General features: G+C 57.3%; 2 protein-coding genes across 2 annotated transcripts in view; one reads left to right on the plus strand and one right to left on the minus strand.

The window, feature by feature from the left end:
- Tnxb (tenascin XB) overlaps positions 1-9,429 on the plus strand; it is a 54,065-nt gene extending 44,636 nt beyond the window's left edge. Inside the window, exons 27-43 of the mRNA XM_036167838.1 lie at positions 353-676; positions 2,155-2,442; positions 2,720-2,992; positions 4,053-4,334; positions 5,160-5,468; positions 5,769-6,104; positions 6,488-6,610; positions 6,739-6,882; positions 7,068-7,187; positions 7,288-7,431; positions 7,518-7,648; positions 7,770-7,902; positions 7,991-8,142; positions 8,233-8,329; positions 8,416-8,577; positions 8,651-8,814; positions 9,146-9,429. Coding sequence (XP_036023731.1) covers positions 353-676; positions 2,155-2,442; positions 2,720-2,992; positions 4,053-4,334; positions 5,160-5,468; positions 5,769-6,104; positions 6,488-6,610; positions 6,739-6,882; positions 7,068-7,187; positions 7,288-7,431; positions 7,518-7,648; positions 7,770-7,902; positions 7,991-8,142; positions 8,233-8,329; positions 8,416-8,577; positions 8,651-8,814; positions 9,146-9,247 — 3,284 coding nt within the window. The 3' untranslated portion in view covers positions 9,248-9,429. The remainder of the gene's footprint in view (positions 1-352; positions 677-2,154; positions 2,443-2,719; positions 2,993-4,052; positions 4,335-5,159; positions 5,469-5,768; positions 6,105-6,487; positions 6,611-6,738; positions 6,883-7,067; positions 7,188-7,287; positions 7,432-7,517; positions 7,649-7,769; positions 7,903-7,990; positions 8,143-8,232; positions 8,330-8,415; positions 8,578-8,650; positions 8,815-9,145) is intronic.
- Positions 9,430-9,471: 42 nt separating this feature from the next.
- LOC118569268 (steroid 21-hydroxylase) lies at positions 9,472-12,014 on the minus strand. Its single transcript, XM_036166972.1, has 10 exons — positions 11,798-12,014; positions 11,645-11,734; positions 11,284-11,426; positions 11,086-11,181; positions 10,889-11,011; positions 10,713-10,799; positions 10,400-10,600; positions 10,019-10,197; positions 9,815-9,918; positions 9,472-9,731 (listed from the first exon to the last, which is right to left on the minus strand). Exons 1-10 carry the CDS (start codon positions 12,012-12,014, stop codon positions 9,472-9,474), a joined length of 1,500 nt encoding a protein of 499 aa, XP_036022865.1.
- Positions 12,015-13,240: the final 1,226 nt, after the last annotated feature.

The raw sequence follows: 13,240 nt of genomic DNA on the forward strand, positions 1-13,240 counted from the left end.
AAGTAGAACCTACAGCTTTTTGGAGACTAGTGACTGGCGAATGGTAGGCAAGGATTGGTCAGTCTCCAGGTCTGTTTTGCCTGAAGCTATGGCCTACTATTGTGTGCCCTCCCCTTGGGCTGGCCTGTCTCCCTGGGCAGCAGGGCCACAGAGGCCTTTGCTATGTTGGTGGCTGTCCAGGTCCCCTCAGCTGACTCAGGAGCTTGGCCATGTTGGCCAGCTGTCAGATGATCAGGGCCACCAGGGGGACATCTTTGAACTGACATTGGGACCTCCCTGGTAGCCACAGCTTCTCCTCAAAAGCCAAGGACACCTGCTGGGGACCCTGCTCACCTCTCTGTCTCCTTCTCAGCTGCAGAGGAAGAGACCCCCAGCCCCACAGAGCCCAGCACAGAGGCCCCAGAGACCCCTGAAGAGCCGCTCCTGGGAGAGCTGACCGTGACAGGATCCTCCCCAGACTCCCTGAGCCTCTCCTGGACCGTCCCCCAGGGAGACTTTGACTCCTTCACTGTCCAGTACAAGGACAGTGATGGGCGGCCCCAGGTGCTGCGTGTCGGGGGCCAGGAGAGGGAGGCCGTCGTGAGAGACCTGGAGGCCGGGCGCAAATACAAGATGAACCTGTATGGCCTCCACGAGGGTCAGCGTGTGGGCCCCGTGTCCACCGTGGGCGTGACCGGTGAGAGCTGGCCTCTGTTTGCTCTTCCCTTCTCCTGCTCTCTCTTCTCTCCTTTCTCTCTGCCCTCCCCTGGCCGTTCTTCCCAGCCCTACCTCTAATTTGACACACTGGGCTTCTGATCCCCTCACCTAGGATACGGGGGTCAGCTCAGCTGCCCTCAGAGCCATGCTTGGGGTCTGTCCTTCCACACAGCTCCCCCCTTCCTCCACTCCAGAACCCCACTCAGTCCCTCATTCCTTTCACCTGGGCAGCCTCTCTGGAGGTTTAGTGACTCATGACATGGTCTGGATTTGGGCTACCTGAATCTGAATCGCCTCCAACTGGACTGTGTGGTTTTTCAAGCATTTTTTAAAAAAGATTCATTTATTATGTATACAGAAGAGGGCGCCAAATCTTATTACAGATGGTTTGAGCACCATGTGGGTGCTGGGAATTGAACTCAGGACCTCTTGAAGAGCAGTTGGTGTTCTTAACCTCTGAGCCATCTCTACAGCCCTCAGGGCATTTTTTTTTTAATGCAGTGGCAGCTCCTGCAGCAGGGGGACAACCATGGTGGCATCTGCTAAACCAATGGTTCTCAACCTTCCTAATGCTGTGACTATTTTATAAAAATGATTGTTTACTTGAGTGCTCTACTTGCATGTGCGACTGCCTGCCAGTAGATGCCGCCAGATCTCATTACAGATGTTTGTGAGCCACCATGTGGTTGCTGGGAATTGAACTCAGGACCTCTGGAAGAGCAGTCAGTGCTCTCTCTCTCTCTCTCTCTCTCTCTCTCTCTCTCTCTCTCAAGACAGGGTTTCTCTGTGTAGCTTTGGAGCCTGGAACTCATTCTGTAGACCAGGCTGGCCTCGAACTCACAGAGATCCCCTGACTCTGCCTCCCAAGTGCTGGGATTAAAGCGTGCACCACCACCACCCGATGCAGCCAGTACTCTCAACCACTGAACTGTCTCTCCAGTCCCCACTGTGACTCTTCACTACAGTTCCTCATGTGTGGTGACCCCCAACCATAAAATTATTTTCATTGCTACTTCATAACTGTAATTTTGCTACTTTTTATTTTGCTTTGTTTTTTTTTTGGCTTTTCAAGACAGGGTTTCAGTGTGTAGCTCTGGCTGTCCTGGAACTCTCTCTGTAGACCAGGCTGGCCTCAAACTCACAGAGATTGGAATGTCTCTACCTCCCAAGTGCTGGGACTAGAGGCGTGCACCACCACCGCCCAGCTAATTTTGCTGCTGTTATGAATCATAATGTAAATATATTTAGAGATAGAATATGATAGAGGTTGAGAACCTTTGTGCTAAACATAGGCAGTTCAGGGGGGCCTAGGTGTGAGCTGCCTGCAGCAGTTGCCTGTGGCTAGGGTGGGGTGGAGGGTTAGAAGAGGCTGTCAAAAGCTGTTTTGCAGCCTCAGGGCAGCCTGGTCCCCTCTGCAGGTTCTGCCTGTACCCCTTAGCCTCCTCTGCTCTGTTGCAGCCTCCCGGCCCACAGAGCCCCCCACAGAGCCCCGCTTGGGGGCCCTGGCTGTGGTGGAAGTGACTTCCAGTACTGTGCACCTGTCCTGGACTGTGGCCCAGGGCCCCTTCGACTCCTTCCTGGTCCAGTACAAGGATGCACAGGGACAGTCCCAGACGGTGCCTGTGAGCGGAGACCTGGGTGAGGTCACCATCTCAGGTTTGGACCCGGCCCGCAAGTACAAGTTTCTACTCTTTGGACTCCAGGGTGGGAAGCGCCATGGCCCTGTCTCCATAGATGCAAAGACTGGTGAGTGAGGGTCCGGCAACCTCATCACCGTTTGCCCCCTTGTGGCGAGTGTTGGGATTTCACGTCTCTGTGCCCCACATTCCAGACCTTGGTGACCCATTTCTTTGTCTGGTCCACCCAAATTCAGACCCTGCTGTCCTCATCACGGGGCAGGCACACTTGCTTCCTTTACTGGAGCTCCTTCACCCCCTAGCCCTGCCCAATCACCCCCTCTGACACCCCGCAGGCTGCGTCTGCTCTACACTGTCTAGCCGCTTTCTCTCCTCTCCAATCTCAGACACAAAGCTCCTTCCTCGTCTTGGGGAGCTGACGATGACGGACGTGACCCAAAACTCCGTGAGTCTCTCCTGGACTGTCCCTGAGGGCGAGTTCGACTCCTTCTTAGTCCAGTACAAGGACAAGGGAGGGCAGCTCCAGACGGTACCTGTGGCGGCAGACCAGCGTGAGGTCACCATCCCCAGCCTGGAGCCCAACAGAAGATATAAGTTTCTGCTCTACGGCCTGGCGGGCCGAAAACGGCTGGGCCCTGCCTCTGTGGAGGGCACCACAGGTGAGCCCGAGCCCTGCTTCCGGCCCCTGCCCAGCTCCCAGCCCCAGGGCCTTCCAGGGACTTATCTTGTCTTCAGCCTGAAAGGAAGTCCTTACGGTGAAGGCAAGTCCTGCTCTTAGACTGAGACAACCTGAGCATTTTATACACACTGTTTCCTTCCCTTACTACTGCCAAGGAAAAGGAGGTTTTAGGCTTGGCTGACATGGGTTCAAACCCAAACCCAGTCTTTGCCAGCCACTTGACATGGGTAAGCAACCTCATCTGTACCACAGTGAGCCTCCCCACTGTGCTGGTCACCAGTAGCCCACTCCCCACTGTGCTGGTCACCAGTAGCTTGGCTGGCACCTATGTCCTCTTCTTCCCAACCCTGAGCCGTGAGGGTTTGGGAAAAGGAGGGTTTGGCTGCAGAAGACTATGGGAAAATCTGGTGTTTTTGTGCCCATGAGTCAGCCCCCAAAGAAGGGGTGGAGCGGGTTCATGGCCCTTACCCCACTCCAGGTCCCTGAGTCACCCCAGGCAGCCATCAGGTCATGGAGTCCTCGGATACCACAATTCTTCCCCCGAACCCTCGTTCTATAGGCTTGTCCAAGCATCATCTGTCAACTGCCACCCTCACGTGGGCAGATTGTCTCTCTGTCCTTTGTTCTCCCATTCTGCCCAGCCTGGTCCCAGGGTATTAATTCTGGACTGTGGAAGGAGATGGGGCAGCCCCAGGCTGATGGCAACTCCCCCCATTTCAGGGTATCTCTCAGATGCCCCCCAGGAGCCTCAGTTCTGGCCACAGCCCAGCTCACAGGGAATGAAGTCCCGTCTGTGCCCACTGCTTTCCCTCTCCCATTGTGACCCTCCGGGTGACCTCCCCCACCACCAAGCAGGGCCTGACGCTAACTGCAGCAGATGGACATGGGGCAGGAAGGCTAGGCAGTGCCTTCAGAGACGAGGCAGCTCTCTCACTCCCCCGCAGCGGGGCCACGCAGACCTGGCTGTGTCTTCAGGTGCCTGTCCCTGAGGCCACGTTTCTCTGAGATGCCGAACTGAATCATCCCCACCTTCCCCTCAGCTCCCCTGGAGAAGATACCGCAGCCCCGCCTCCGTGAACTGACTGTTACAGGAGAGACCCCTGACTCTCTGCACCTCTTGTGGACCGTGGCCCAGGGCACCTTTGACTCCTTCCTGGTCCAGTACAGAGACAAGGATGGGCAGCCCCAGACGGTGCTTGTGGCTGCAGACCAGAATGAGGTCACCATAGAGGGTCTGCGGCCAAGCACAAAGTACAAGTTTCAGCTCTATGGACTCTCTGGAGGGAAACGCCTGGGACCCGTCTCTGCCCTGGGAGTGACAGGTGAGGCTGCCCTGCCTGACCACAGGCCCGAGGGATCTGAAGACAAAGGGGACTGACCAGAGTGGATGGGTGGGTGGGAAGGGCAGGGGCCTGTCCAGAGCCAAAGAAGGGGGTTGTACCCACCCCAGGTGCCAATTTGTCATTTGAAAGAACAGGAGCCAGACCAGGCAGGGAGGAAAGGCCTGGGGGGGGGGGGTTCCCTGCTCTCCTGACTCCCCTCAGCCCCCCCCATTTGCTGCTCCCCACTACCCCGTTGACCCCATTGGAATGGCTCTATCTCCTCGCCTCCCTGTTCTAGGGAGCCAGGGATGTTTCTCAAATGGAAAATCACTGGGAAGTCCAATGAGCAGAGGCCCACTGACACCCACTTCAGATTGGCCAGGCCAAGGGCACATGGCTAGTGTGACTTGCCAGGCATGTACACCAGCCAGTGCCACCCTCAGCTGCTCTCAAAAGCACTGAGCACAGGCACTAAGGTGGGGCAAGGACAGAGCCTGAGTGGCCACTGCTGAGGGGATCGACGTGTCAGGGGCTGGGAGAGAGGAAGTGAGTCCCTGATCCAGACACAGCAGCTTCCCAGCCTAGGCTCAGAGAGGCCCTCCTGGGTGTCAGCATGCACTGCCAAGGCAGGGGTAAAACAAATTCAAGAACTGGAAGGTTCTAGAAGATCCCCTGCTCCTCCCTTTCCTCTCTGGGCTGCTTTGCCAGGACTGTGAAGTGTCTTCATCCCAGGCCAGACTCATGACCTTTCCTTTGAAGGGCAAGATGGAAAGACAGGGCCCCACAGCACCCCATGAAGATTCTGCCCTGGTTTCTCCCATACAGCCCCAGAAGAGGACACGTCAGCCCCAAGCCCCACTGAGCCCCCTGAAGCACCCCGCCTGGGGACGCTGACAGTGGCCGAGGCAACCCCAGACTCGCTGCGCCTCTCCTGGGGCGTGGCCCGGGGCCCCTTCGACTCCTTTGTGGTCCAGTACCAGGACACAGAGGGGCAGCCCCAGGCCCTGCTTGTTGATGGAGACCAAGACAAGGTCCTCATCTCAGGCCTGGAACCCAGCACTTCCTACAAGTTCTTCCTCTATGGCCTGCATGAAGGGATGCGTCATGGACCTGTCTCTGCAGAGGGCGTCACAGGTGGGTCAGGCCCAGGACATCCTAGTCTGGGGATAGGAAGGGGGGATGGTGGTACCCAGAAGCGGCTGCCACTGACAAGGCATGAGGAGGCACCGGGAAGAGCTGAGGTCATTTGCCCTACACTGTCCTGCCTCTCCATCCCTGTCAGACCACTGAACATCCCTCCTGTGGCTCTGTTCCTCACTAGCCCAACTTTTCTGACCAATAGAACCAGGTAGGATGAGAGAAGTGACATGCTTCAAGACTTGGGGCTGGTACTGATCTGTCTCCAAACCCTTTTCTCCTTCCCACTTCCTACAGGTCCAGTTCCTGCTGGTCAGACCCCAGGAGACCCGGGGCCCCGCCTGTCCCAGCTGTCAGTGACAGATGTGACCACTAGTTCTCTACGGCTAAACTGGGAGGCCCCACTTGGGGCCTTTGACTCCTTCCTACTACGCTATGGGGTCCCCTCACCAAGTACCCTGGAGCCACGTCCCCGTCCTCTGCTCCAGCGGGAGCTGATGGTGCCAGGAATGCGGCGCACGGCTGTGCTTCGGGACCTACGTCCTGGGACCCTGTACAGCCTTACTCTGTATGGGCTGCGTGGGCCGCACAAGGCAGACAGCATCCAGGGCACTGCCCGCACCCTCAGCCCAGGTGAGGACCCACACTGGGCACCGAAGAGAGAGCATTGTACTTTGCAGAGTGGGACCCAGCATGGGAGTGGGGTGGGGGCCTCCTGGTGAGTGGGCAGAGGACTTGAAAGCACCAAGAGTGACCTCGCTGGTGGTGCATGCCTTTAATCCCAGCACTCGGGAGGCAGACGCAGGTGGATCTCTGTGAGTTCAAGGCCAGCCTGGGCTACAGAGTGAGTTCCAGGAAAGGCGCAAAGCTACAGAGAGACCCTGCCTTGAGTGACCTCTGTCCTAGGAACCTATAGGGAGGGGTGCTGGGCCTCTGGAGCCAGAGCACCCAGGGAGAAAATGCAGGAACCTGATATCTACACCCTCACCCCTGTGCCACCCCCTTACTGTCCTCAGTTCTGGAGAGCCCCCGTGACCTGCAATTCAGTGACATTGGGGAAACATCAGCCACAGCCAGCTGGGTGCCACCATCATCCAGGGTGGACAGCTTCAAGATTTCCTACCAGCTAGCAGATGGAGGTGACGACCCCTTCCTGCCATATCCTCTTCAGCTCTCCTCTCTTGCCCACCCCACCCCTGCACACTGCCCCTTCTCTAGCAGCTTTCAGGCCTCCTGGGTGACCCCTAGGCTCCACCCATGTTTGTAGGAGAGCCACAGAGTGTGCTAGTGGACGGCCGGACCCAGACCCAGATCCTCCAGGGGCTGATCCCAGACACTCGCTACGAGGTGACTGTGGTCTCTGTCCGTGGCTTTGAGGAGAGTGAGCCTCTCACGGGCTTCCTCACTACAGGTAAGACAGACTGGCCCCCAGCACCATAAGAGGTAGAGAAAGAGAAAAGAAGGGCTTGGTGAGGGTGAAGAGGGGCAAAGGAGACCCTGGGTCTCTGACTGCCAACAAGCAAGGAGACAGTGGAGTTGGGAGAGTTAAGGATGGGGGAGCTGCAGGAATGCCTCTGAGCCCCCTGTTTCTGCCAGTTTCTGATGGTCCCACCCAGCTGCGTGCATTGAACTTGACTGATGGGTCTGCCCTTCTGCACTGGAAACCTCCCCAGAAACCTGTGGATAAGTACAACGTCCAGGTCGCCTCTCCTGGGGGTGAGCATGGCTAAGCCCCCTCTGAAGAGGACTCATTCAAGGTGGGGGCTGCAGGGTACAGCATGGATGGGCAGAAGTTGATGCCCACCTCCACTCCCAGCCCCAGCCCTGCAGGCCTCAGCACCTGGCAGTGCTGTGGACTACCCGCTGACAGACCTGGCGCTTGACACCAACTACACAGCCACCGTGCGTGGTCTCCGAGGTCCTAACTTCACCTCCCCAGCCAGCATCACCTTCACCACAGGTATAGACATGTGTGTATGGGGGAGGTGGGGACAGGTGAAGGGAGCAGATATGGGCTCACCTCTGTCTTCCTGTGTCCCCTTCCAGGGCTGAAGGCCCCCCAGGACTTGCAGGCCAAAGAAGTGACCCCTCGCACGGCCCTGCTCACCTGGACTAAGCCCGAAGTCCCACCCACAGGCTACCTGCTCAGCTTTGATACTCCTGGAGGACAGATTCAGGTACCCCACCCCTGCCTCACTGGCCGTCTGCTTTCCATAGCTAGGCTTGGAGGAACCACCTCCGGCCCTCCCACTGAGTCTCCATCTCGCCCCATACTGATGTGTTCCTGTCTGTCTCCAGGAGATCCTGCTTCCAGCAGGGACCACTTCCCATCGGCTTCTCCGCCTCTTCCCTTCCACCTTCTACAACGCCCAGCTCCGGGCTGTTTGGGGCGAGAGCCTCACGCCACCTGTGTCCACTTCCTTTACTACTGGTACTGACACTGGGGCTTGAGCTTAGGTGGGCAGTTGGAGTCTGAGGCTCGGGAAAGAGGACAGACACTCTCCACCTCCCCCCTGCAGGTGGACTGCGGATCCCCTTCCCCCGGGACTGTGGGGAGGAGATGCAGAATGGGGCCAGCTCCTCAAAGACCACCACCATCTTCCTCAACGGCAACCGTGAGCGGCCTCTGGATGTGTTCTGTGACATGGAGACTGATGGAGGCGGCTGGCTGGTGGGTTGCTTTCAGAGCCTGGGTAATTGTGTAGCACAGGGGCCGATGCCCAGGAGCCCGAGGCTAATGCTGCCCCTGCCTGTTCTCCAGGTGTTCCAGCGCCGCATGGACGGACAGACCGACTTCTGGAGAGACTGGGAGGAGTATGCCCATGGTTTTGGGAACATCTCCAGGGAGTTCTGGCTGGGTCCGTGCCTCATAGGGCTGGGGAACCAGGGAAGGGTTGGCAGTCCTGGGGACCCCAGGACCCTGATGAAGCATGCTCCACCCCAGGCAATGAGGTCCTACACAGCCTGACGCAGGCTGGAGACTACTCTATGCGTGTGGATCTGCGGGCTGGAAATGAAGCCGTGTTCGCCCAATATGACTTCTTCCGTGTGGACTCAGCAGTGGAGAACTACCGCCTACATCTAGAGGGTTACCACGGCACTGCAGGTAAGGATGGGCCCGGGACGGGGTGGGCTGGGCCCGAGGGCGGTCCTCACCACACCTTCCCATGCTCTACCAGGTGACTCCATGAGCTACCACAGCGGCAGTGTCTTTTCTGCCCGCGATCGAGACCCCAACAACCTGCTCATCTCCTGTGCTGTGTCCTATCGCGGGGCCTGGTGGTACAGGAACTGTCACTATGCCAACCTCAACGGGCTCTACGGGAGCACAGTGGACCACCAGGTGGGGGCCGTGGAGGCAGCAGGCTCTGGGTCACTCAGGCTGGAGTACTCTCACGGGAATGACTGAACTTCTTGTGCCTCAGAGGCTCATCTGTGCAATGGGACCATAGTGCCGACCTCACTTGAGGAAGCTTGAAAAGACTGTTTATTCGTGGGGAGAAGGCACCAGCTCAGGATTAAGCCTCAGTCCTTTGCGGCTGAGGGTTAGGCAGGGAGCATGAGGGAGATGGGGGGGTTCCTGGAGGTCACCTGTAGGAGCAGGGTGGGGATGAATGCGCGCCATTGACGAGGTGGTGGCTCTGACTCTCCTCCCTTGACAACTCTTCCCTCAGGGAGTGAGCTGGTACCACTGGAAGGGCTTTGAGTTCTCCGTGCCCTTCACGGAAATGAAGCTGAGACCCAGAAACTTCCAGGCCCCCGCCAGGGGGAGCTGAGCCTGCTGCCCACTTTGCTCACACCCCAGTATGACTGCCGAGCACTGAGAGGTCATGCCCAGAGAAGAGCCCGTGTGCCTCTACTGCCTAGCTCACCAAGGAAGCCTTCTCTACCACGACCTCACAGCACCATGTTTACAGGGGGGAGGGGAGGGGTTGGTAACGGAGCAATAAAGGAGAAACTGAGGCACGAGGCTGGTACTGGTCCTATCCTGTCAAGGGGTCTAGCCCCGGTCTTGGGGCACCGGGTTCCTGGGCTTCAGCAACACCTGGAAGGGGTTAATCAAGAGATTGAAACCAGCATAATTCTGGGGCTTTAGGGAGGGCAGGGTGCCATCTGGTGGTGGCAGCAGCGTGAAGGCCTGGAGAAGGCGCGCCAGCACCATAAAGAGCTCCAGTCGTGCCAGAGTCTCTCCCAGGCACACGCGTGCTCCACAGCCAAAGGATAGTGTTCTGGGGTTCTTGCCGGGTTCCAGGAAGCGATCTGTGGGTAGTGGACAGATAGCTGGGGAAGTGTGTCCCAGCCGAGGCTGGGCCTCTTCCTCTCCCGGGCCTGACCCCTCATACCAGGCTGGAACTGGCTGGGCAGTTCCCAGACCATCTCATCCAGGTTGGCACCTTGGATGTTGGGGATGACGATTGTGTCCTTGGGGATGTCATAGCCAGAGATGCTGAAGGAACGTGGAGTCAGAAGCTGTCTAGGACCCTGGGGCAGGGCGGCGGGGGTTGGGGTGGGGGATTCCTCACTCAACCCTTAACCCAGGGGATCACCTGCTAGCCCGAGTGGCACGATGGGGCAGGGCCAGGGGCACCACAGGCCGCAGGCGCAGCACCTCAGAGATGGTGGCCATAAGCAAAGGCAACTGCATTCGGTTCTTGTACAGGAGCTGGGAGCTGGGGGCACTGGGGCCCAACCTGAGGTCTAATTCTTCCTGTATTTGCTTCTGGATCTGAGAAGAAAGGGCAAGGCTGGAGTCCAGAGACTAAGCTTTGCCCCGGGTGGCTCACAGCTGCCCAGCCTGCAGCCCCTCCATCCAGCCACCTAGCTGAGCCTAGAGCCCCCTCTGTGAGCATAGCTCAGGCCAGGCAGTCAAGAGCAGAGCAAATGGGCCAAGGTGCCAGCAGGGGCCTCACTCTCCTCCCACAGCATACCTCAGGGTGATGAAGCAGGAAAGCCACAGCCCAGGAGAGCGTGGTGGCTGTGGTCTCAGTGCCGCCAATGAAAAGGTCCACCACTGACATGTGCACATGCTCTTCACAGAGCAGTCCTGCATCTTTTCCCTCTCTTTGCTGCTCCAGCCCTTGAAGCATGTAGTCAATCATGTCCTTCCACTGGCCGGCTACCAGGCTGTCCTGCAGAGGGCAGGGCAAGCGGGCTGAGTGCCTAGCTCAGGGAGGGAAGGCTGCCCAGCAGCGGTGAGGGGGCAGCAGAGGCCAGGGGAGCTGGTCCCACTGCACTGCTCACTTTGTGGCGCCTCAGCTGCTGCCTTACGATGTGGTCCCTCGTCTCTTGGAGCCGATTCAGCTTCCAGATGCCTGGGTTGGGGAGGAACTGGGACAGGAAGGGGAGTCAGCTTCGAGATGGAGACCAGCCACCCCCAACTCCGCCCCAACCCCGGGGAGTCTGGGCTGTGCTCGCACCCTGAGAAAGGGAATTACACCCAAGATTTGGATGGACCAGTGGTTCCAGGCTTCCAACAAGTCTTGGACACAGCTGTGAATGGTGTGTACCAGAGTGTCATCCTGCCAGGAAGGGAGGACATACTTTGAGTTCAAGACCAGCAAAGGGTCAGGAGGGGCTGAGGGGTGGGCCTGAGGGGCAAGAGGGCAGCCTTGACCTTGTCTCCGAAAGTGAGACCACAGATGACACTACACGTGAGTAAAGAGAATTCCTCATGGATGGCCACGGGGGTGCCAGCCTGGGCTCTCATGCGCTGCGGAGGAGAGACAGGCTACATGGGCTGTGGGGACAGAGAGGGACTGGGGGAGAAGGGTGTTGACCCCAGGAGGGCCAGGCCACAGGAACGCAGCCTCACCTCACAGAATTCCTGCGCCAGATGCTCTACCAGGGGCTCCATGGAGTCTCGCATGCCCAGAATCAGAGCTGAGCGAGTGAGTTTCTTATGGGCCTTCCACATTAGAGAGTAGTCGCCTAGTGACAGGTCCAAGTCTAGCTTTTCTGCAGGAGGGATGGTGGAAAGAAAGACAGCTAACGAAGGAAGCCAAAGGCCTGACCTGCCTCTCCCAGTCCAGGAAATAGCGCGGGGCAGTGGCCACACCAGGTGGATCTCTGTGAGTTTGAGGATAGCCTAGTCTACATAGTGATTTTCAGGCCAGCCAGGGCTACATAGTGAGACCCTATCTTAAGAAGAAAAAAAAAGTGCCCCCAACACTTACCATATATTATCCGGGGTCGGCCAGCAAAGTCCACCCATTTTTGGATCAGGGCCTCCTCAATGGTCCTATTAGAATTCAGCACCACCACATCTAGGGGAAAGAGCAGGGATCAGCAGGGAGGGTAGGTCACAGGAAGAGAGAAGGCTGGCTCACCTTTCAGCCCCATGCGGATCCTGTAGATAGGTCCGAGTTTCTGAGTGAGGCCAAGCAGGTAGATAGGGAGGTTAGGCTGCAGAAAGTGCAGGAATCCCGGGGCCAGAGGTGGGAGGTGGAGGTTCCAGGGCTTCCAGTGACCCCACAGCCAGCGCGTGCCAGCTAGCAGCAGCAGCAGCAGCAGCAGCAGCAGCAGCCACAGCCCAGGCAACGCCATGATGGGACATTTGTGCGGGGGGCCCTGATGGCTTTTTATAGCTCTTGGCCCAAGCCATTCATTGTGCTGTGACTCTGACCTTCCTTAGCCTCAGGTCCCTTTCCACTGTCCCCCACACACAGCAGTGTGTTTTCAAATTGGCACAGTCCCATCGGCCTTGGAGATCCATGGATCAAAGATGAGACCATCCATCAAGAGGAAAGGAAGAGACCCTGACCTTTCTGCATCTCCATTAGCTTCCTAACATCACACATGTCAGGCAAGAGAGCCAAGGCGTCAACACTGAGCCCGGCCCCTCCCAGCATGCCTCACCTTGGACCAGCTGAGTGGAGTGAATTTGTCCCAGAGAAGAGAAATAAATGGTCGTCTTTGCCCTATATGCCTTTCAGGTTTGCCTATAGTTCCTACAAGTATTTTAGTATTGTTTATTATTATTACTACTACTTTTTAAAAAAGATTTATTTATTATATATAGAGTGTTCTGCCTGCATGCATGCCTGCAGGCCAGAAGAGAATGCCAGATCTTATTGCAGATGGTTGTGAGCCACCATGTGTTACCTCAGGAAGAGCAGCCAGTGCTCTTAACCTCTGAGCCGTCTCTCCAGTCCTTATTAGTACTACTCTGTTGTGATACTAATGGGTAAGCCCTCCCCGATAAGCTGTGTTCACACTCCTATGTCCCCATTTTTGTTCATTTTGAGACAAGGTCTCACTAAGTGGCCCAGGGTACCTTGAATTCACTATGTAGCTCAGGCAGGCCTCAAACTTTGAATCCTCCCTCAGCCCCTCAAACAGCTGGGATGACAGGCCTGTCACCGAACCTGGTCCCCCGCCCCCACGACGCTTTGTTGTTGTTCTTGGCTTTGGTTGGGGCTTTTTGTGGGGACAGAGGAGGTGCATGTGTGGAGGCCAAAGGTCAACCTCAGGTTGTCTGTTCAGATGGAAAGACCCCGAGCTTTTGTTTTCCTGAGGCTCCCTGAATCCACTAGGCAGGCTGGCCACTGAGCCCCAAGGATGCTCCTGTCTCTGCCTCCCCATTTCTGGGACGACAAACGTATCATGGGGCTGGCTGGAGCGGTGGCTCAGTGATTAAGAGTGCTGGCTGGCTGCCATTGCTGAGGACCGGTTCAGGTCCCAGCATCCACGTGGCTGCTTGCAACCTTCTATAACCCTGGTTCATGAGTTCCGGTGTCCTCTTCACACAGACAAAACACAGCAGTTTTTTC

Source organism: Onychomys torridus, chromosome 18 (genome assembly GCF_903995425.1).
Source record: "Onychomys torridus chromosome 18, mOncTor1.1, whole genome shotgun sequence".
In the NCBI taxonomy this organism is placed as follows: Eukaryota; Metazoa; Chordata; class Mammalia; order Rodentia; family Cricetidae; genus Onychomys; species Onychomys torridus.